Below are 24072 nucleotides of genomic sequence, written 5' to 3'. Positions count from 1 at the left end.
CTTCCCAAACCCCCCACTCTTATGGTTCCCAATACACAGATGTGGGAACAGAGGCACAGAGCAGTTAAATCACTTGCCCAAGGGCACACAGCTATCAGGTCCCAGAACTGGCGACTTTAATCCTTCATCTGTCAGATGTGAAGAGCTGAGTCTCTTCTACCCCCTCCTTTCCAGGAATGTCACTTTAATCCAAGGCTGCCCCTCTCCAGGGAGCACCCCCTGTTTAGCCCTCAGGGATCTTGGGCCCATCTGCCTCTTATCCGAATTGCCCTGACAGCCCCTCCTCATTGCTCTTAGGATCAGCACAGCCTCTCCCTACCAGCTACGAGGAAGAGGGCTTTGCTGCCAGCCAGCGACGGTCTCTCCTGGGCTTCATTTTCTGAGCAGATCCGGGAGGGTGGAGACTCCGGTCCTGCTGGCCACTGGGTAGCCCATCTCTTATCTTGGCTGACCAGGCATATTTTCAGAGCTGCGAGAAGGAGCTCCAAGCAGAGCGGTGTTGGGGAGAAAGATAGCTCTGGCTTCAAATCTCAGCTTTGCATTTAAGAGCTGTGCCACTTTGGACAAAACACTTCCCCTGTCCGAGTCTTGGGCTCTGAATCCATAATATAGGAATAATGTCACCTACTGCAGGAAAGAATTTTGAGAACGACCTGAGGTAGATAATAGATATAGAATGCTGAGCTGAGGGCCTAGCAAATGCAGACATTTAGCCGAGCACGTTGGCTGGGGCGATTGCTATTATCATCAATGACATAAGCTTTCCTTCCTCTGGGTCTCAGTCTTCTCACCTGCAGGTAGGACGATACTGCTTCCTTCCTTAGGCTGCAGAGAGGGCCACGGTGGCTCTGAATGGGAAAATGTTTTGTCAAGCACAGCCTACTCTGGTGCAGGGAACAATTTATTAAGGACAGATGGCTCCAAACAGGTACTGGTTGCTGAGAGTGCTCAGCTCTGAATCCATCCGATGGACACGGCCAGCGTCAGTTCAGAAGCAGACTCCCTGCCCCGGGCTGGGAATGACTTGAGTACCACGGGCCAGCACAGAGGAGCTGGAACCTGGAAACTGGCTTAGCACCCCACTCAATACCCACGCCACACACCCCAGGGCAAGAAGCTGGGGTCAGGCCTAACTGCAGGTGTTGGAAGAAACAACAACTAAATAATAATAATAATAATAATGACCACGTTCACTGCAGTGGGTGGTATGATGGCTCTCCAAAGACATATCTGCACACGCTCGTCCACATCCTAGTTCCCAAAACCTGTGAATGGGACCTTATTTGGAAGAAAGGTCTTTTGCAGATATATTTAAATTTATTGGCAGATGTATTTAAGGATCTTGAGATGAAGAGATCATTCTAGATTATCCAGGTGTGCCTTAAATCCAATGACAAGTGTCCTTAAAAGAGACACACGGGGGAAGGTCGGACAGACGAAAGGGAGACACTGTGACCGTGGAGGCAGAGCCTGGAGGGAGGCTGCCGCAAGTCAAGGAATGCTAGCAGCCAGCAGAAGCTGGAGGAGGCCAGGAAGGACCCTCCCCTTGGGCCTCCAGACGGGGAGTGGCCCTACCAACACTTTGATTTTGGACTTCTTGCCTCCAGAACTTTACAAGAATAAATTTCTGTTGTTTGAAGCAACCCAACTGTAGTATATGGGCCAGGGAAACGAACACATTCACTGAATGCTTACTGTGGGCCAGGTAGCACCTGGACTGGGTCATTCGGTGCTCACGGTAGCCTGGACTATAGATGAGGAGACTGAAGTGTAGAGGCATGGGTTCGCACAGATGGTAAGTGACAGAGACAAGATCTGAACCCAGAGAGCCTGGGTTCAAGCTCCACAGACCATCTGCTCCCCCATGGCCCTAAAGGTTCTCAAAGTGTGGTTCCTGGGCCAGCAGCAGCAGCATCACCTGGGAACCCAGAGCTACAAATCCTCAGGCTCTCCTCCAGACCTAATGAATCAGAAACTCTGCAGCAAAGGCCAGCAGGTATGTTTGGACTAGTCTTCCCAGGGACCATCCCCCTCAGGTTGGTGATACCTGTCATACACAGTGCTGGTGGAGGCTGAGGTTGTGGCGCAAGGCCAGAACAGAGGCCAGGGGTGGAGAACCAGGCAGAAGGAGATGTGAGCAGATACCCAGCAATGGAGAAGTCTGTTGCAGGGCTGGGACCCAGGCATAGGATTGGGCAGGAATCCAGCCGGCAGTGATGAGCTACAAATTAGTGACTTCCTAGACAGGACAATGGAATGTTGAGTCCCCTGAGTGACTAGATCCCAATGATTGACAACAGGAGGGCCTCAGGGCCTGTAGTGAGGTGGCCAAGGGGGCCCAGGCTGGAGATAAGCAGATATAGGGAAGCTTGGGAGCCCCAGCCCAAGGGCCTGAGCTTGTCGGCTGAGGGTTCTGCAGCCAGGAGTAAGCTGATGGCCTCCGAAGGAGCTATTCCCCAAGGAAAGCCTGTCTTGAGCAGAAGGAGCCCAAGCCTTCCAGAGGGGATGGCCATAGCTACTTCCCTTGCCTCCTCCAGCTTGCCCTTGCCCTACACTTGGCTTAGGGGTCCTGAAGACATCCAGGGAAGTCCACTTCAGCCACACTGGGAAGCTGGGCCTCAGGGCCCACTTGCTCTAGATGACTGCAAATGAGTCACTCCATCTTGCCAAGAAATCCTCCCTGGGTGAGTTTCCCAGGAAGCTCCAATTTCTCACTACTCTGTTATTATCTGTTTACTTGCCCGTGTCTCCCACTGGTTTATGAGCCTTTCAGGGTCCAGACATCATGTTCTGGCTTCATTTCTGTATCTTCCAACTTCACCCACCCCTCTAGCGTGGGACCTCGCCTGGGGTAAGTGAAAACTGAGCATGGGTGGATGGACAGATGGATGGACGGACAAATAACGCACATGTGAGTGAATGAACGAGCTCGGTAGATTCTGGACAAGAGTGACTGCAGACCTGCCCTAATAGTTCCTATTTATTGTCATCAGTCACAAGAATTCTAATGAATGTCAACTGTTGTCACTGTAATCCCACCAGCACCATTAGCTCAATTTGCACCTAATAGCCCAGCTCTCATCGGATCCCCGCTATCGAGATGTAATAGAATATTATTATTACAATATTACAAAGGCTTGATGTTAACTTTTGTGAGGGCTGCAGTCTTCCATCCTTTTTGGCTGACCCTTCAGCAAGACGGCTTTGAATGACCAATCTTCTGCAAAATTCCAGCCCTTGGCTCTCCCCCACTGACTGAGTTGGGAGTGCCTCCCTTAAACACACTGGCCTCTCAGACTTCAGACTAGATTCCAGCCGCCCCCATGTCCCCCCTCCCTGAAACAAGGAAGATGTGAGCAACTGCCCTTCTCCCTGACATAGGGTTAGAGTCCTGAAGTTTGGCTGAAGTCCCTGGGGAAGTTGTTCATAGCCTGTCTGGGTATCAGACATGAGCTGGGGCCCCTGGACAAGTGGGAGAGGATGGGACAGGCCAGCCCTCCAGGTCCTAGGGAGAGAAGGGAAAGATTCCTGCTCCTGGCTGCATCCCCCACCCTCACCCAAGAAACAACGGGGGGAGAGGCATCAAGTGGTGGGAGGAGCTTGGAAGCCTTCACAATTCTGGAGCTGTCTAAGTCTCTCTCTAAGTGATATCCTCGGGTGTTTCTTGAATTTTTTGGCATGGGTGACACTACCTGGTCAGTCAAATCTCTCAAAGAGTTGCTATCACCTGCCTCGATTCAGCCATCACTTACATTACCCCAGCTCCAATGCAGCCACAAGGGGAGAACAGATCCTGGAGGGATCTTTCCTTTACTCTAACCTGGTCCCCGTCAAGGGTTCCCGCCTTGCCTACAACCAACGTCCCATGGCTGACCTGGTCCAAACCTGGCTCTGGGGTAGACTCTGGGAGATGGAGAGGATGCAGTGTCTGGTCCCCAAGTAGCTCTCATCTTAGTAGAGGGGACAAGACATCAATGCAGGGCCCCGCTCCTGGTGGCCTGAACTGGAAGCCTTTGCACAGGTGAACGTGGTAGAGTGAGCAGAGCACAGGTGACCCCACCGTAAGGAAAATGAGGGCTATGTGCATGGTTCTGGGGGAATGGCACCCAGGCCCCTTAGATAACCTCCTGTATTAGAGCAGCAAGGAGAGAATTACAAATCCGGGGAAATACAGACGTATAAGTGTTGAAGTGAGTATGCAGTAGCTCATTAATCCCAGGACAATTTGGCCAGGTGGGGACTGCCGCTATCTCATTTTGCAGATGAAAGCCCCAGGGATGGTGAGCAGGTTGCTGGGACTCGCAGAGGGTCACCTGAGGCCCTCCCCAGCTCTTTCTAGTCACACCACTTTTGCACATAGAGACAGGAACCAGATCGCAGAAAGTCTTGAGAGTCAAGGAGACCGAAGTGTATCCAACAGGCCACGGGGAGCCTCAGCAGGCTTCTGAGGAAGGCCACTGCTGACCATTTTAGGAGGCATCCCCACCTCACCCCGAGTGGCTGCCCCTGGCAGCCGGGTCCCCTTCCTTCCCCTGCCAAGGAGAGGGTGGAACTGGGGAACTGGAATGCGGAGCGAAAGGCGGCAGGCTGGCAACAGCCGGAGACATACTTTCCTGCAGCCTCTCAGGGAGGGCACTTGGCATGTAGCTCTGCCTCGGGCAAACCAAGCTGCCGTGGGAGCAGCCCAGGGGCGTTCCAGCAGAGGAACTGGTGTGAACTGAGCCAGGGCGGAGAAGCCGCTGGGCAGAGTGAGCTCACGGCTTCGGCAGGCCCGTGAAATCTCACCCACGCAGAGCAAGCCCAATGGAGGCCTTCAGAGCTGGGGAGGACCTTGGGGAAACACCAGTCCCATGTCCCCAGGACGGGAAAACCAGGGCCCAGACTGATGATGTGAGTCACCCAAGATGGCATGTTCCCATGGCCATCTAGTCTCCAGATCCCCCGAAACCCTAGAGAAGGCGCGGTGTGGGAAAGCGCCTCAGCCGGGGCTCGGCACACAGTAGGGGCCCAATGTGGGCATGAATGCCCTCGTACCTGTGGTGGGGGCCTGTGGTCCACACATGCAAAGACTTGGGTGCTGATGGGCAGGTGGGGAAAAAACCCCTAAGTCACCTGCTGACAGCGGTCACCAAACTGCTTCTTCCTACAGACTGGCCTGCTCAATGGCACAGAGACTGGCTCCCTGATGGACTCTGGAGCCTGTTGGGCTCTGCAGTGGGATTTGAGTCTCAGTAAACAGCTGGAACAGATGGTGACCCTAAAGTCATATTTTGCAACAGGCTGACTCTTGTTTAATCTAGATGAAAGTACAGCTCAACAGTCCCCACATGTTCGCCGGAGGGAGAGCGGAGTGGTGACCGGGGAAGGGGTGGGGCGGGTAGGGTGGGCGGGCAGAATTTCCACGATGACTACCCTGGAAATGCCCCTACCTGGAACCCTGAAACTGAGGGTGACGTCGAGGGAATCCCAGGAGGGCCAGCGTCACCCCGCGGGTGCAGGAGAAAGGATGGGGGATTCAGCGCCAGACAGACCCGTGTGCAAGTCTTTGCTCCACCACTTACCAACCGGCGACCTTGGGCCAGCCCTCTGACATTTCTGAGCATGAGTTTCCTTATGTGGGCACACACATGGCCAGAGCCAGCTCTCTGGGGGGTGGCGTAGGGCAACGTCAGGTGCCAACCACACCCTCCCTCTATTCGTTCACTCATTCATCCGCCCATCCATTCACTCACTCACAAATAGTATCAAGCACCAACCACCACGTGCCTGGCACTGCTAGTCTTGGAGAGGCGCCGGTCTTCATGGTCTGTGTGGTCTAGGACGGAGCATCCCTGGCAGTACCACCACTGCGGGCTTTTGAACACTGATGCCCGGCAGCCACCCTGGTCAGAATATGCAAGGATGAGGCCAACGATGCCGCTGGTGCAGCAGCGTGAGGTTTCTGGTGTAGGGAAACCTCCCATCCATCCACCGAAGGCCTGTTGCTTCTGGCTCTCTCCAAGCACTCCCCTAGCATCACTTGCTGAATGCCTCACAGAGCCGCAGAGGTGGGACCTCTGCCCACCCCAGTCCCACATCCAGGAAAGGAAACCATCCCTCCTTCTGAGTGATCTGCCTGAGACACATCGCTCCGAAAAGAAAGAACTGGGATTTGAAGTCCAAAGCTCAGTTCTAACCACAGGCTGCCATACACAAAAGGGACCTCAGCGTCTGTGAATGCCTGCCCTTGGCTCTCCTCCCACATCTCCAGGGGTGGGACAGACCAACCATGCATTTACAGTCACGCGGCGCTGGGGGAGTTCTGGGTGGGGCAATGCCCCCACCTGGACATCAGAAGACCCAGATCCAGGCTTCTTGTAGCTCAGCTATGTGGCTCCCATCTTTTTGTCTATAATTTAGAACTAGAACAGATGATCCTGAAAGCCCCACATGTTCGGGGTCCCCAAGGTTCCCAGGGGGTTTTGATGGAGGCAAAGTGTTTGGGGGACCTCCAGGCCCTTTGCAAAGGGTGCCCTAGGAACCCAGCTCTCCAAGGTGCACAAACAGTGGTTCTGTGCCTTCTCCCACAGGAGCCACCGTGGCACGGACCACATGGGGAGGAGGCTGCCTCCAAAGGTCAGTTCTTAGAAACCCTGAACTTGAGTGGGACTGGCCAGTGCTCTGCCTGCACACACATGGGCAGCATTTCTCACATTCCACTCAACCTCGCCATGCTAATGCAGCCCCACACGCTCATTCCTGGAAAGGTAAATGCAGATTGAGAGGGGAAAGCTTCTTGTAGCCATGAACACACACACACATCTACTCACTCAACCAGCCTTTGCAGAGCACCTGCTGTCTGCCTGTTAGAGGTGCTGGGGATCCAGCAGTGACAGACAAGTTCCTCCCCTTAGGGCATGGACGGTTCTAGTACAAGAGCTATAGAAAGCAATGATCTCCATCTTGTCAACAACAACAAAGACTGAATCCCTTCCACACACAAGCGCATTAGGTATCTGCAGCTGGAGAAAATGTTTATACAAGAGTGGGTTCTGGCATCCATTGCCATGATTCTGAACCTCTCCTATAAGTTGGGGACCTCAAATCTATATATAACATCATCTCCACTTATGCATCCTACCATCAGGGAGAGGGGACCCTGTGCCTGAGGATCTGGGTCTAGATGAAGAACCCCGAGAGCTCAGAGACTTAACGAAAGCCTCCTGCTTTAACTCTAAAAGCACTCAACTTTTGCATCCTGCTCTGTAATATATGTGTGCTGTTCCTTTTAGTATAAACTGTTCTTTTTTTTTTTTTAAAGGATTTTTTTTTAAAGATTTTATTTATTTATTTGACAGAGAGAGAGATCACAAATAGGCAGAGAGACAGACAGAGAGAGAGATGAGGAGAAGCAGGCTCCCCGCTGAGCAGAGAGCCCCATGCAGGACTCGATCCCAGGCCCCTGGGATCATGACCTGAGTCGAAGGCAGAGGCTTAACCCACTGAGCCACCCAGGCGCCCCTAGTATAAACTGTTCTTAATTGTTCCCCAGTCATCACTGGACTCCCCACCCCCAGCCAAGTTACCAGCTTCTGAGGAACATGGATGCGGGAAATAAACCACGTGACTCTGTGTGCCACGGTCACCCAGCCAGGAGCCGGGAGCACAGCCAAGGTGAGGTCTCCAAAGGGACGGCCCGGATGGGAGGAGGTAAAGCATCATCCCTACCCCACCATTTCTAAAGAAGTTGTTCTCCTGTGTAAACCCATCTAAAAACTTCCCGCCAGAGTTATGAGCCCCAGGATCCTGCTTCTGTTCCCTGGCAAGAGATTTCTGCCTTGTGTTTATGGACACACCTTCTGAATACTGAGATCCAGAGAGAGACAAAAGTCAAAATAAGAGTTTCAGATCTGGATGGGCCTGAGAGCTGGTCTAACCCCTTCGTTTCATAGACAAGAAGAAGCTTTTCAAAGCCAAGACCAATTACAGTCTCACTGCAGAGGGGGAGTCTTAGAATCTTTTCCCCCTGGGACATTCATGGCCTCTTGGTGATGCAGGGGTCACAGGGTGGCCTGTGGCCTGGGTGGCTCTCACTGAGCCCTGCTCCCCTACCATTTTTGGTACTACCAAATTTGTACCAAAATTTTGCTGCTACCTCTCCAATGCACTTCTCCTGAGCAACACAGAGGCGGAGACCCTGTTCTTTCTCCCTGAAGCAATTCACTCTTCACAAGTAGAGGCACAAGCAGGGCGGGAGGAAGGACCTGGAGGCCCCCAGCCCATGGATTCTGGGCTATGAGCACTGCAAGGGACCCATGGGACAGAAAGAAGCCAGGATGCTTATCCAGGGCCAGGCTTGGGAAAGCAGCTCCTGGATGGAGGTTCTGTTTTTGACCTGAGACTCCCCGCAGCCTCCCCTCCCACACCTACACGCTGTTGTTTCCACCCTCTCTTTATTCTACTCCCTTGATCTGGAAAATTCCATTTCTCTTCCAACCCCCTAGACCCATCCCCTTTCCTGGCCAAATCGATTCACTCCTCACATCTCACCTTCAATGTCATTCCTCTTGGAGACTTTTCTGACCCCCCCCCCCCCCCCAGTGCAGATCAAAATGGACAGGGCTGTGCTTTCAGAACTCCCTGTACCTCTTCCTAACATTTGCTCACCACATACAATTATTTAAGGTTCTTTTTTTAAAAACTATTTATTTATTTAGTGTCTATGTCCCCCATAGATTGTAGACTCCTTCAAGGGAGGGAACCATGTCTCTCTTGTTCATTATTTGCTGCCCAGACATACCACACTGCCTTGTACCAAGCAGGCAGTTAATGAATATTTATTTGGTAACCATGAGTGAACAAGTGAATGAACGAAAAGCCTGAGGCACCTGTGTGGCTCCATCGGTTGTGTTCAACTCTTGTTTTGGGGTGTGGCTCCATCGGTTAAGTGTTCAACTCTTGTTCTGGGCTCAGGTCATGATCTCAAGTTTGTGGGATGGAGCCCTGAGTTGGGCTCTGTGCTGGGCTTGGAACCTGCTTGGGATTCTCTCTCTCTCTCTCTTCCCCTCCCCCTCTCTTTCTTTCTCTAAAGACAGACAGACCTACCAGGTATGACGGGCAGGATGGCAAAGTCTACTGAGGTCAGAAACTTTGGGATTAATTCTATCCCCCCCCACCTACCTGCCTCTCAAAGTCCTCCTTTAGCTGTATTTCACTTTTTCCACAACAGAGTATGTTCCCCCCAACTAGAAGGTCAATGATTCCAAAGCTGAATGACCTTGTTCCAGTCCTCCTCATCCTTGGCGAGATGGACCTGCAGAGGAATTCTGAGCCTGATAGACTGAAGCAGGTACAATCATTGTGCTAAGAGCTATGGGGACGTGAGCCCATGGCCTTATCACAAGAACTCTGAGATGGGCACGATTATTATCTCCCATTCTACAAATGAGGAAACTGAGATAGGAAAGGATTAGTAAGCCACCCAAAATCACCAGCCAGTACGTGCAGAGCCTGGAACTGAACCAGTTCTGTGAGCCCCCACAGCTCAGATCCTTAACCACCCATGCTACAAAGGTCATGCACGAACATCTGCATCCCCAAGGGGCGTGGGTGATGCCGACCTGGGACTCTGCATTTCTAGCAAGCTCCCAGCTGATGCCCATGGGCTGGTACAGGGACCAGTTTGAATAGTAAGTCTATAGAGGAAGAAAGGCAAACGAAGATTTCAGTAGGGCAGGGAGAGTATCCCAGCCTGCAGGGAGGCACGCACGAGCGAAGGCCAGGTGAAGGGAACAGTGTCAGAGCCCAGCAAGCAGTTTGGCGTGGCTAGAGCCAGGGCCTGAAGGAGGGATGGGAGGCGACAAGCAGCCTTGAGCTCTGGCCCACAGAGAGTGGAATTTAAGGTGTAATGGAAAGCATAGAAGTGTTCTAAGAGAAGGCGTGATGTGATGGGACCTGTGTTTCCACGAGCTGCAGGGCATGTTTGGGAACAGAGACACGGAGGTCCCGCCATCAAGGGAACTGCTACTACAGTCCATTAGAAGGACACGACACAGCATTGACGCTGGGGTGGTGGGTGGGCAGAGGAACAGAAGCGGGACATTGGATGCAACAGACATTGCAAGGGTAAGACCCATTTCTTTCCAACAAAGCAGCAGTGCTCTTTCCACGTACTAACAATTTCTCAGCCCCTCCGAGCACTGGGGCCACAATGCAGAGCCAGAGCCAGCAGCGGACATAAAGTCAGGCGCACACCGTTCCGAAGGAGTCCCAAACAGAACGACTCTTAGAAACGGGGCCCACCAACCGCTCCTTCCAGTCCAGCCACGCAGTCTCCATGGGGAGCTGTCTCCAAAGGGCTGCCTTGTCTTGCCTTGCTCCAGCACCAGCATCTGAGTCCCATAGTGGCAGTGACTTGGTCAAGCTCCCACAGCCAGGCCCAGCATCGAGGAACTGGACGGCTAGGCTAGTGCTGGGCATTTCAGAGAATTTCCCCGGCGGAGAAAATGAAGACATTCAGCTATAATTTGGTATCAGCCCGCACTTGCAAATATGAAACAAGCAAAAACATTCCATTTCTTCAACTGTTAGTTTACATTCTAAAAGAAGCGGGGGGAGACCCTGAAACGGAGCCATCTACTCTAGACAGTTAAACCTGAAGTAAAATTAGAAAATGTGTCACATGGAAAAACTGCGCAATGAGAAAGAGTTTCTACCCACCCCCCCCTTTTTTTCTTCTTTCCGTGGGAGACTGAGTAATTTGGCATTTTAACTAGACGGGGGAGAGGGCAGCTGTGGTCTCTGTTTTGTGCCAAATGCACGGTTGTCGAGGACAGTTTTGTATCCTGCCTTATGGACAGGGGTGCAGTGAGGCATCTGCCTGGCAACTGGATGGACAGGGCTAAGAGCTACTGAGTTCAGTCACTGCCCCCCGAGTGCCACAGTGTCTGGGCAGACTGAACTCGGGCATGCTAGAATGTTCCTGCTAACAGTGCTTTTAGGGTTCACCTTGCCCAATCCCTTCACTTCTCAGATGGGAAACTGAGGCCCCCAAAGAAGCAGAGATCCATACAACCTTACTTCTCTTACACCATGCAACCAAACATATTCACTGGCTCTGGAGATTAAGACGTGGACAAAGGAAGAACAGGGGAACATCAAAGCTGAGCCTCTGGGCAGGTGTCTACCACACCTCCCCCCATCATTGCCATCTGTGCCTCCTGAAGATAGGGGAGCTCTTCCATGGCTGCTGGTCACCTGAATGTACCAGGTTTCTACCGGGTTGTTCATTTAAGAAGCATTGCCTGAGTACCTACCAGGGGCTGGGGTATGTAAAATGTCCCCAGTTTAGATGCTCGAGGTGGCTTTCCCCCAGTTTTCAATATGCAGTTGGAGCTCAGGCTGTGAGGAGGGATATTCTGGGACACAAGGCCAGAACAGCACTTTGGTGGGATGTCAGGGGTCTCAAATGCCATGCTAGGTAGTGTTGTCATTGTTGTCTAGAGCTACTGTAACCAGTCACCACAAATTTAGTGACTTATATCAGAAAAGAAAAATAAAATTTTATAATCTTACAGTTCTTTAGGTCAGAAGCCCAACCCAGGTCTTACCTGGATAAAAAGTAAGGTCTCAGGACAACTGGGTGGCTCAGTTGGTTAAGCATCTGCCTTCAGCTCAGGTCATGATCCCAGGATCCTGGGATCGAGTCCCACACCGGGCTCTCTGCTCAGCGGGGAGCCTGCTTCTCCCTCTCCCTCTCCCTCTGTCTCCCACTCCCTCTGCTTGTGTGCACACACTCTCTCTCTGACACATGAATAAAAAATCTTAAAAAAAAAAATAAGATATCAACAGACTGGGCTCTCTTCCAGAAGCTTGAGGGGAAAATCCATTTCTGCCTTTTCAGCTTCTAGAGGCCACCTGTGTTCCTTGGCTCATAGTCCCTTCCGGCGTCATCAGCATCAGCACAGAAGGCCGGTCAAGTTCTTCCCATGTTGCATCTTACTGACCTCCTCTACTGCCCCTGATTCTACACTTAAGGACTCTTGTGATTATGCTGGGCCCACGAGCATCTTCCAGGACCCTCTTTTTTCCAGGAACTTCTTTTAAGGTCAGCTGATCAACAACCCGAATTCCATCTACAACCTTACTTCTCCTACACCATGCAACCAAACATATTCACTGGCTCTGGAGATTAAGACATGGACATCTTTGGAGGGCCATGGGAGGTGGTCATGGGAAGATGACAGAGGGTTTGGTTTTTTTTTTTTTAATTTTTTTTTTTAAGATTTTATTTACTTATTTGACAGACAGAGATCACAAGTAGGCAGAGAGGCAGGCTGAAAGAGAGAGAGGAAGAAGCAGGCTCCCTGCCGAGCAGAGAGCCCGATGTGGAACTCGATTCCAGGATCCTGGGATCATGACCTGAGCTGAAGGCAGAGGCTTAACCCACTGAGCCACCCAGGCGCCCCATGACAAAGGGTTTGAAGCCGGGGTGACAGGATTAGAGTTGGTGTTACAGCATTGCTCAAGCTCTAACGTGCACACACATCGTCAGGGAGCCTGTTACAATGCACATTCTGATTTACTGGGTCTGTGGCTGGGACCGGAGATGCTGCTGCTGCTGCTGCGGCTGGTCCTGGGACCACATCTGAGCCGCGAGAAGCTAGAAGATTCCTGTGGACCACAGCTGGAGGATACACCGAAGGGTAGCGGAGACAGACCTATGTGCTGAAAATAAAGATGGAAGAAGCCTATTGCTAAGATGTAGTTCTGGGTGTGATGCTGTAGAAATGGCATGAATTGAAGTTCAGTTTGTCCGCCAGTGTTTAGGCTCTTTGGACTTCTAGTCTAGAATCGTTATAACTTCCCAGCACCCGAAAAGCCTACCTTCATTTTCTTCTGGTGACACGTACTCTATCCTGACCTATCTGTTCTATCCGGGTCCCTGCCACAGCTCCTACTCTGGTCCCCGCACCCTCTGTCACAGCAGATGGCTGCGGGTGGTCTCCCAACAGGGCAGCGGACACACACAGATTTTGCTAAGGTCAAGGGTTCATAATGCTGGGTTTTCACTCAGATCTCCACAGTCTCAGGCTTTGAATGATTCATTCATTAATGGACTCAAGTGCTCATTGTGTCCGTTTGGTGCCATGTCAGATGCTGAGGAAACATGGATAAATAAAATAGGTTTCCTGCCTTCGGGGAACCCGCTGTGATGTGGGAACAGGGAAGGAAGGAGGTACTGAACGGATCAACAATTACAGGCCCGATGCTTACCTCCTTACTCTTCTGAGTAGGAATTCTTAGCCCAATGTATAGCTAAGGAAGGTAAGGCAGAGAGAGGTCACTCAGTGCGAAGCGGCAGAGCTGAGATCTGAACCCAAGACCCAGGCTCCCAGAGCTCATCTGCCTGAACTATGCCCCCTGAGGCTTTCTCTGGGATCCAGTGCCCAGCCTCCTCTGTGTTGCAACCACGGGCTGGTACTTTCTTCTCTGGGACTCGGGATCGCCATGTCAGAAAGGAGGCCTTTGGGCTGCCCCAGTTGTTCTCAATCCTGGAATCCCAGAATCACACCAGGAGCTTTTAAAACCTGCCAGTGGCTCGAACTTACCCTGGATGGGTCTAACATCCTGGAATGGGGGAAGGCTGGGCATCGTGTTCGTTCTGAATCTCCACGTGATTCTAAGGTACAGCCAAGGTTGAGAACCACCAAGGTCCTTACGACCTGATTCCTGGAATTCCAATTTCCAGAAAGACCCTCTTCTCGTCCAGCCCTTACAGGACATGTGCAAAATGAATGAACAAAGCAGGAAGGGAGGAAGGAGTGCCGACTCCATTCAACTAAGGGAAATATGCGGCAGACATGCAGTCATGCAGCACTGTCCCTCCCCCTGCTGTCACTTTTCTCCTTTGTTTTGTTTTGTTTAAGATTTTATTTACTTATTTGAGACAGAGAGAGCAAGAGAGAGAGAGAGAGCACAGGGTGGGGGTAGGGGAAGACAGAGGAAGAGGGCAGAGAAGGAGAGGCAGACTCCCTGCTGAGCAGGGAGCCTAACACACAGGGCTCGATCCTAGGACCCTGAGATTGAGACCTAAGCTGAAGGCAGAGGCTTAATGGACTGAGCCACCCAGACGCCCCATCTCCCTTTGGATTAGAGAAGTAGCAGCAGCGGATAAAGACCAGCTGAGCTCCTCTTGTGTGCTGCTGTGGGGAGAAGGAGAAATCACTACTGCCTTTCCAAAGAATGCAACAGAAGCTTTAAAAATGGGCATGCACTAGAGCCAACAATTTGCTTCAGGAATTTGTGCTAGGGAATAACTGTGGAAAGGGTCAAATACAGAACTACAAGAATGGGGTCATCACAATAGTTTTTACAGTAGCGAACAACCAGAAACCGTCTAAAGGCATAAAAGGGGTCTAGTGTAATTATGGGACGTACATACAATGAAATACTATTTCAATTACAAAGGATGTTAGAGACAATATTTAATGCTCCAGAGGAAGGGTTTAGATGATTATTAAGGGGAAAAAATGCCAAGCAACGAAACACAATGTACAGATTGAGCTATTCTCTTTATAACATATACGCACATTAAGGCAAATAACTTTGAAAAATTGTCCACTAAATGTTGGCAGCATTTATCTCTGAGTCATGAGACAATATGTGGCCTTTGTAAACTCCTCCATCCTCCAGATCTTTACACTGACTATTACTTTGACTATCAATATTTTAGTGTAATTGAAAAAAATAAAGCTTTCAAAACCCGTTTCCCTCTCCCTGCCACCCCATCTGCTGGTGGAAATGGACATCCCTACTCTGGTAAGGCAGAGGCTCGCCTGCACCTGCATTAGGACACACAGGATAGGGTCCCTAGCAGTTAAGTCAGCTGCTGCCCACTGGTCTCTACTACTACTGAGCTCTGAGGCGCTCTAGGATATGATCACTCGGACCAGTGCATCTTCTTTGACACCAATCACACATCCCAGAGGGCCTCTGTGAGATCAGGCAGTTAGGAAATATGGGGAGAAGACAGAAATCTATATATCTATAAATATATATCTGTATATATATCTATAAATATAATTACATATAAATGTTATACATATAAATATTATATAGATATAGATACAAATATATCTATATAGTAGCATGAACACAGAACATGGCAGTTTTTCAAAGACATCAACAGATGTTCACTTTGTAGAAAGACTCGTTGAAAAAGCCCTCCTGGCGGTAGAGGGGATTTAAAGCTGGGCCTCGGGGCGCCTGGGTGGCTCAGTGGGTTAAGCCACTGCCTTCGGCTCAGGTCATGATCCCAGGGTCCTGGAATCGAGTCCCGCATCGGGCTCTCTGCTGAGCAGGGAGCCTGCTTCCCTCTCTCTCTCTGCCTGCTTCTCCGACTACTTGTGATTTCTCTCTGTCAAATAAATAAATAAAAATCTTTAAAAAAAAAATAAAAATTAAAAAAAAAAAAAAAAAAAAAAGCTGGGCCTCATGCAAGTCTTCAGTGATGGAAGGGTGACTCCTGGAGACGTTTAGGGCAAAGTTGCCCCCTGCAAATCAGACTCTAGCCAAGCTCCCTCAAGCCCAGGAAGAGGCTCTCCTAATATCTGAAGTCAGGTGTTCTGCTCATTTGAGGGAGATACCAAGATCCCTAGAAGAGTTTTCTTCCCTGTCTAATCCTTCAAGTCATCCATGTCATGCAACAAGTGCAAAGTGAATTGGATTGGATAAAATTGGTTTCGTTTGGGTTGGGTAGGGTTGGGTTGGGTTGGGTCAGGCTGGGTTGGGTCAGGCTGGGTTGGGTTGGGTTGGGTTGTATTAGATTAGGCTGGGCTGAGTTGAGTTCTGATGGGGATAACAGGTGGGATGCACTCATTAAATAACCCCATTCTCATATCTCCCTCATTAAATCTTTCCCAATAATTGGTCTGGATCTTCTTCCAGGTTCTGCTCTAACCCTAGACTTTCTCTCTCTTGAATTGGGGTGGGGCAGAAGAAGGTGGTCAGTCAGCAAACCCGCTCCTCCCAACACCTCTGATGCATCTCTGCTCCCCTGGGCTCTGTGCCAACAGTAGTATCTCAGGCCCCATGATCTACTGCTCTGGCTTTGAAACCTTATTTGCTCATCCATTCTCCTTATTGCACATTAGTGTCTTCGGCTGAATCTTATTGTAAGACTTCCTCCCTTTTCATAACCCTCACCCACCCATCACCACTTCGACATTCCCACTACTAAATCATATCATGAGAAAATTCTGTGATACACCAGTCTGCACTAAAAAAGTGTATGGCTTAATAAATGAGACAGGGGTGACTTCCCTTACCAGATTTTAAAACATATTATAATGCAGTAATTATCAAGACCAAGTGAGATTTTAAAAACATGCACACACATACGCACAAGAAGGGATCAACAGTAGAGATTTGAGAAAAAATTTCTATCATTTAAGAAAAAAAAATCACATGGCAACCAGAAGCAACACAATGATGGGTAAATCACTCACATTTTAATTAGTATTTTGGGGAATCCTGGGTACCACTTTGGAAAAAAACTGACTTCAGATTACACACTCCAAAATCTATGCGATTAACCTAATTTACAGTCCATTTTAAGCAGATCAAGCTGTAGACATTCAAAGAAACCTTGAAAATAAACTCAATATTTAGCAAGCAAAGAAAAGATAAATGTACAACTTCTGACAAAATGGAGGCCATCAGGAATACGATGAATGGGGATAAGCTAGACAGCAAATTGTTATGCAATTATATATAATGAAAAAAAGATAAAGAGCAAAATGAGGGGCGCCTGGGTGGCTCAGTGGGTTAAGCCGCTGCCTTCGGTTCAGGTCATGATCTCAGAGTCCTGGGATCGAGTCCCGCATCGGGCTCTCTGCTCAGCAGAGAGCCTGCTTCCCTCTCTCTCTCTCTGCCTGCCTCTCCATCTACTTGTGATTTCTCTCTGTCAAATAAATAAATAAAATCTTTAAAAAAAAAAAAAAAAAAAAGAGCAAAATGACATTAGCATAAATTTATAACTAGTTATTAAAGTTACCAAAGGAAAAAACACTAAAAGTCCCAATAATATACCCTCATTCCAGACCCTGGGCTAGGTTTTAGGATTCAGAGCTGGAAAGGCCTAGTCCCTGCCTCTTGGAGATTCCTGTGTAGTAGGGAAGGCAGACTTCATCAGTGATTTCATCAGTGGTCACCATCCATCTGAGAAGCCCTGTGACTGAGGAATGGGTTAATAGTGTTAATAGTGCCAGCCCAGAGGAACGACACCCAACCTGCTTGGTGGAGGAGGGCTTCCCAAAGAGAATGGGTAAGGATGAATGGTGGGCTGTCAGGAGCACGAGGTGAAAGGTAGTCTCAAAGAGCAACCAGCCTGGGCAGAGACACAAAGATGAATCATTGCATATCTTATTCCACCAGCTAGAAGTGGTTTGATGTGAGCCCAACTCAGTAGGGGCTCTGTGTGACTGGAGAGAACGGGAGGCCACAAAGCGCCCTCTGCAGCAAGGAACATGAACCCCTCTCAGGTACTGTAAGAACCCAGTGAGAGCAATTAAAGTTAAAAGGAGAATGACTGAATTTGTATCTAAGACCGATCCATCTAAATACAGAAGAACTATCCAACCACTTCTGTTCATTGATGGGCACTTCTGTTTAGGATAATCTAGTCAAAAAAAAAAAAAAATCCAAAAGGAAAACAAGGAAAACAAAGGCCATTCATGAGAAGATGGTCCCAGCAACACTGTTCATAATAATGACAAAACAGCTGAAGTCCAAGTGGCCAACTCTGGACAAACGAGGCATGACCCACACCATCAAAGGGCTCCCACGGAAAAGGGAGACAAACATACTGACACTGGCGGGGGCAGGGGGGAACAGTGGGGGGCGCCAGGAGAGACAGATGAAGGTCATGGGGAATTTCCACGATGAGAAAGCTTATCTGGCAAGATGCCTCTACCAGGGTACCATGTAAACTGGTAAGTAGCATTAGGCCTTCAAGAGAAACAGAGGGCAAGGCAGTCTCTAGATAGAGAGAGGAAGTCACATCTTGTGCTAAGTCAAAGAGATTATAAAACCCTAAGATGACATGGGAAGCTATGAGTGGCTCTGCGGCCAGTTCTCAATCTGAGGTCTGTCATAAAAATACACAGGCGGCACAGGAGGCCCCCGGGGGCATTCCCCACTTTCTATAAACCCGAAAAGTTTAGTCAGTAATTAAAACACTACCATCATTTATCTTCATTACAACTTCCAATGGTGTGTAAGCAACAGTAGCTCACTACAGGCCATGACCCCGGGGAGGCAGGAGGCCAAGGACAGGACATCTCAGGTGGGACCCTTCCCCACTCCTCTCTCCTTCAAGAAAGCACATCAGATGGCCATGAGTGAGAGTGAGGTGGTTAGAGGAAAATCCCAAACTGGCTCTGATTAGCATTCAGATTTGCCTCCAAGATCTGCAGATGGCCAACAAGCCTGTGAGAAGATGCTCGACATCACTAGTCATTACAGAAACGCAAATCAAAACAACAAGAAGGGGCCACTTCACACCCACTAAGATAACCGTAATTAAAAAATGGAAAAAAATAAGTGTTGGCAAAGATGTGGAAAAATCAGAGCTTCGTATGCTGCTGGGAGAACTATGGAATGGTGCAGCCACTGTGGAAAGATCTGGGAATCTTTACAAAACCCAAGCATGGAATGACCACATCACCCAGCAGTTCTACTAGGTATATACCCAAAATAATTAAAACAAGTACTCAAATTCTTGTACACAAATGTTTCTAACAGCACTATCCATGATAGCTAAAAGGAGGAGACAACACAAATGTCCCCATTGAAGGAAGAATGGATAAATGAAAGTGGTATATCCATTCAGTGGAATATTACGCAGCCATAAAAAGCAATGAAGTCCCGACACACGCTACACATGGATATCTCTCAATGATATCATGTTATGTGAAAGAAGCCAGACACAAAAGACCCAAGTTATTTGATGCCATTTATATGAAATAGAACAGGCATATCCATAGAGACACAAAGCAAATCAGTGGTTGCTTAGCACTGGTGGGGTGAGCCTAGGGAAAATGGCCAGGGACCACTTAATAGACATTAGACTTTTCACTCTTTGGAGTGATGAAAACATTTTGCAACTAGACAGGAAAAAGCTGTACCACAATATGAATGTACAGACTGCCACCAAACTGTACACACAAAAGTGGCTAGTTTCATGTTATGTGAATTTCACCTTAGTAAAAAAAAGTCAGAGAAGATAACCAGAGATCAAAAAAAAAAAAAATACATGGAAAGGCAATCAACTTGATAATCAGGAAAACATAAATTAAGACTACAGTAAGATTCTAGGGGTCCCTGGGCGGCTCAGTCATTAAGCACCTGCCTTTGGCTCAGGTCATGATCCCAGGGTCCTAGGAGTGAGCCCTGCATTGGCCTCCCTGCTCAGTAGGAAGCCTGTTTCTCCCTCTCCCACTCCCCCTGCTTGTGTTCCCTCTCTCACTGTCTCTCTCTCTCTCTGTCAAATAAATACATAAAATCTTGAGGAAGAAGAGAAGACTACAGTAAGATTCTAGTATATGTGCTGCCGAAGCGAGCACTACAGTAAGATTCTACAATGTACTTATTAGAAGGGCCAAAATTCAGCCCAGCAACAAGACCAAGTGCTGTTAGAGATTTGAAAAAGTGGGAGCTCTTACACAGGCTTCGGAGCTGGCATTGTCTGTTCGGCCTCAGCGGCACACCCCGTAACCCAGCACTTGGCCCCTAGACACAGAACCAACAGGTATATGTGCCCCTGTGCACCGAGACACATGTACGAGAATGTTCAGAAACACATCGCTCTATCTGCCAACATGGAAATGCCCCAAAGCCTGTTGGAGAAAAATGGACAGATAATGTACAGCATATTAATCCAGTGGGAAATGATACAGCGACAAAGATGAATTCACTACAGCCACATACAACAGCGTAAATGAATCTCAAAACTTAATATTAAAAAAAAAACTTAATATTCAGTGAAAGATACCATGTGTAAAGTTCAAACTCAAGTCAAATGGAACTGCAGACTTTGGGGATACATGCTTAGGTACTACAGTTATTTTTAAAAAGTAAGGAAGCAATCACCATAAAAGTCAAGGTGATGGTGACCTCGAGGGCAGGGAGGGAATAATCACATCCAAGGGGTGCAAGAGAACTTCTAGGGCTATCTTATTTCTTTCCCTTTTTTTTTTTTTAAGAATTTATTTATTTATTTGACAGAAATCATAAGTAGGCAGAGAGGTGGGCAAGGGTGGTGGGGAAGCAGGCTCCCTGCTGAGCAGAGAGCCCAATGTGGGGCTCAGGGCTCAATCCCAGGACCCTGGGATCTTGACCTGAGCTGAAGGGAGAGGCTTTAACCCACTGAGCCACACAGGCGCCCCCTATCCTATTTCCTGACCTGGGTTATATGGATGTGTGATCTATGATAAATCATTGGGCTATACTTTCTGTGAGCACTTTCCTGCATGGGTGTTAAATCTCATGGTAAAACAGTTTAAAGAAATCTAAGTAAGTTGCATCTATCAGGATTTTATTAGCAGGAACAAATTACCTATGGAACCACTGCCCCTGTCCCCCAAACCACTTCCCCATCTGCTAAAAGAGAGGTATCCCGATGGCACTGTAACTTTATTGGCTCGGCTATGATGTGTTTGGGGCACAAGGATTGGTGTGGGGGACAGGGTCCCATTGACAAGCGTCCCTTTAAACAGGGCAGGCCAGGAAACCCTCAGGAGCTAGGAAGCCTTGAGACTTTGGGCCTTGGTTTCCTTATTAAAGCACAAAGATAATAACAGTCCTGGTCCCTGCCTTCTGCAGTGATTCTGAGGACTGGATGAAGGTAACTCAGACCTGCTCACACCTCTGCCTGAAAGTATAAAGCGGTTTGTTTTAAGTGTTGGCCTGATTAAAGTGCATGCAAAATCTGGTTTGCAGGAGGATATTTCATGTGTCTGGGAAGAGTCTCTGCAGAGGCTCCGAGGGACGCCTAGTACCCATCAGTTGCAAATGGCCCTTTCGTTGACCTTTTTGGCTCCTGAGGGTTTCCTGGCACTTCCTTTTTACGTTATGGATGGGAACAGGACTTCCTCTGTGTTGTTTCTAACAACAGACTTGGCATCAAGGAGTCCAGCCTCCAAACACAGGAGAAGAAATAAAAACACCAAAGTCTCTTTTCCTAGAATCTCCTTCATTTTTGGAAGTGGGGGTTATAGCAAAATTCACAAAGACCACGCAACATAAAGCTGCCCTCTGCCGCTGAGCCAGCAGTATCCTCTAGCACGTGAAAACTGCAATGTTTCGACATGGGCCATGGTGCTGAGAAGCCAAAGCTGTGCTCCAGCTGCCCTTTGATCTGCAAGAAATGCCAGGCTGGAGGCTCGGGCAGGAAAAAGTGGTCTTTGAATTTAGGTCTTGCTCCCAAGGAGACAATGGTCTAGGCTGAGGCTTCCTCTGGCACACAAAGAGTTAACCCAGGCCACCCTCCATAGTTTCCTGCAAAGGGAAGGAGGTTGATTCCCCTTCTCACACATTTCTTCTCTTGAGGCTAAGTACTGATTTTCTAAATTCAAAAGGGGTGGGAGGCTACCGCTGGGCCAACATAGTTCCGCAACAACACAGCAAGGAGAAAGAGCTGAGGGAGCAAGGACCGGAGCCCAGGGCTTTTTGGGACAAATCCCGCCTTTGGGACAGGCCACTTCTAAGCCTCTCTCAGACTTCATTGCTTGCTCACACAACTGTTTCAAGGATCAAAAAAGTTCTATCACTTACTTTGTGCCTAGTATGGGTCACAGTATGGAAAGCATATTATTTCTAATACCTCTTTTAATCTTTGCAGCATCCCTAGGAGGACAGGTGGTCTAATTATTGCCCTTTACTGTAAACGGAGGCACAGAGATGTGAAATTCATTGTCCTGAGCTGGGTCACCTAACTCAGCCACAATTCAAGCCCAGACAGCCTGAAAACACACTTTAACCAAAATCAATTTTATTTATTTATTTATTTATTTATTTTAATCCTCAGTTTGTTGTATTACATTTTTTAAAAAAGATTTTATTTGTCTGACACACACACGCAGGCACACACATCACATCACAAGTAGGCAGAGAGGAGGGGGTGGGGGGGAGCAGGCTCCCTGCTGAGCAGAGAGCCCGATGTGGGGCTCGATCCCAGGACCCTGGGATCATGACCTGAGCTAAAGTCAGAGGCTTAACCCACTGAGCCACCCAGGCACCCCCCCCCCCAAAAAAAAATCTTTTAACTCAGACCCTACCAGTCATCCACCCGCCTCTGGGTTCTGGTGGGGAAACTGAGGTTCGGGGAACCAAACCTCCACCCCCAGCTCTTCTCATCACCCATGGCACCACTGCCTGAGACGGATGGGGGACTCCCTTAGGTAATTCAAGACTAAGTTAAACATCGAGGTAATTTGGTCCCGTTATTTGTTGCGCGGCAAAGGTGCCAGGTGTCCCTGCTGGTGGTCACGCTCCCGCACCTGTGTCCAGAGAGGGCACCAGACCTGCCCTTACAATGAACCAGCCAGCACGCACGACCTGCACGCGGGCGCTGGGTGAGCTGGAGCTAACTGTCCCCACGGAGCCGCTGGCGCTGTCACTGTGCTTCCAATGTCCCTCTGTGCTTACGATCCGGGGGGCCGCGATTAGCTCCACAGTGGCCCGACGGCTCGCCACCCGCCCTGCGGGTGAGGGACTCCCGCTCGCCCCTCGCATCCTCTGCACCGCCCGGGGAAGCTGCGGGGCCGCCAGTGCGCACCGCGCGGCGAGGACTCCCTTTTATGTCCAGGAATGAAGAGCGCACCGCAGGCACGCCCGCCGCCAAAACCAACTTCCCCGGAGGGCGCGGAGGCAGACGGTGCCACCCTCGGGCCGGGTCGCTTACCTGTCGCGGAGCGGGTCCGGGAGACAGCGGGGAGAAGCGCGGAGATCGAAAGCAGCAAGAGCAGGCGCCAGCAGCGCGCGTTCCTCCTGCAAGAGGTGGCGGGGGGCGAGAAGGTGAGGCGGGCGGGAGGGCCGAGGGGCCGAGCGACCGGGGCGCGGGGAAGCGAGTCTTACCTTGGCGCCATCTCGCAGGCCTGCCGAGCCCCCGAAGGCACCGTGCGCCCGGCTGCGCGCTGGCCGCCGCTCGCCCTTCCTGCGGCGAACAAAGGCGGCGCTGGGCAGCGGCGGCGGGCAGCCTCGTCGCTCCCCTGAGTCACCCGCGCTCTGAAACCCGACTCCGCCGCGCCCTGCGCTCCCCCGCGCGCCGTGCCGCGCCCACCTCGGCCAGCGGCGCCGCACTCACGCCCCGGGGGTCCCCGCCGCCGCCGCCGCCGTCCCCACGCCCCTCTCCCCACTTCGACGGACGCGCGCTCCCGGCCGTGGCCGCCACGGGGACGGCCTTATGTAACCTACGAGAAAAGCCCCACAGCCGCGCTCCTCTGGGTACGCGGGGCTCTGCCTCCCTTCCGCTCTAACGTCTGTCCCAGTGGGGGCTGCCCCGCAGACGACGCGCTCTCCTTTCATGGGCCAATGGAATTCTCTCCACCGCCCAGGGAGGCTGGAGTCATTGTGATTTTCTTCAATGACGGACGAAGAAACTGAGGCTGAGAGAGATGGAGCGAACGTCCAACCAAGATCACACAGCGGGACCGAGTTCTGACAGCTGTGCCGGCCCTGAACGCCTGACCCATGAACCCCACAGAAGTGGCCCCGTTTCTAGGGGTTCGGTGCTACATACAAACTCATGCAGCAAAGATGATCCTAATAAAAAATTTAAATGTTGACAATTTCCAAGGTTTTCCTCTCTACAGCTTGCCTGTCTCCTCCACCCCCTGCCAGGGAATGTAAGTTTCAGGACAGCGAGAATTTCTATTTGTTATCTGGTTAAAGCAGTACCTGGTGGTAGGAAATACCAATAAACATTGGGTGAATGAAGGAGCGCGGTCTCAGGTGAGACCACTCCAGGCACTGTGATGATGTGGGACAGGGGAACCAGGCTCAGCCTCCAAAATCTATCCCTGGTGTGTGCGA

The 24072-nt window shown here is 50.1% G+C and overlaps 1 protein-coding gene and 1 long non-coding RNA gene across 2 annotated transcripts in view; one reads left to right on the top strand and one right to left on the bottom strand.

The window, feature by feature from the left end:
• COL15A1 (collagen type XV alpha 1 chain) overlaps window positions 1-23473 on the bottom strand; it is a 102160-nt gene extending 78687 nt beyond the window's left edge. The window contains exons 1-3 of the mRNA XM_045081622.1: window positions 23455-23473; window positions 23116-23194; window positions 22943-23028 (exon numbers count right to left, since the gene is read on the bottom strand). Of these exons, the coding sequence (XP_044937557.1) occupies window positions 22943-23028; window positions 23116-23126 (97 nt within the window). The 5' untranslated portion in view covers window positions 23127-23194; window positions 23455-23473. The remainder of the gene's footprint in view (window positions 1-22942; window positions 23029-23115; window positions 23195-23454) is intronic.
• Window positions 22937-23823, top strand: LOC123392470. The gene is made up of 2 exons (XR_006607187.1): window positions 22937-23055; window positions 23595-23823. It is a non-coding gene; the product is annotated as an uncharacterized LOC123392470 (long non-coding RNA).
• The last annotated feature ends 249 nt before the right edge of the window (window positions 23824-24072 follow it).

The sequence above is a fragment of the Mustela putorius genome, unplaced genomic scaffold (genome assembly GCF_011764305.1).
Source record: "Mustela putorius furo isolate JIRA1106 unplaced genomic scaffold, ASM1176430v1.1 tig00000580_pilon_pilon_pilon, whole genome shotgun sequence".
Lineage (NCBI taxonomy): Eukaryota > Metazoa > Chordata > Mammalia > Carnivora > Mustelidae > Mustela > Mustela putorius.
The sequence above is the reverse complement of the archived record's forward strand: the minus strand, read 5'-3'. Positions and strand labels throughout refer to the sequence as shown.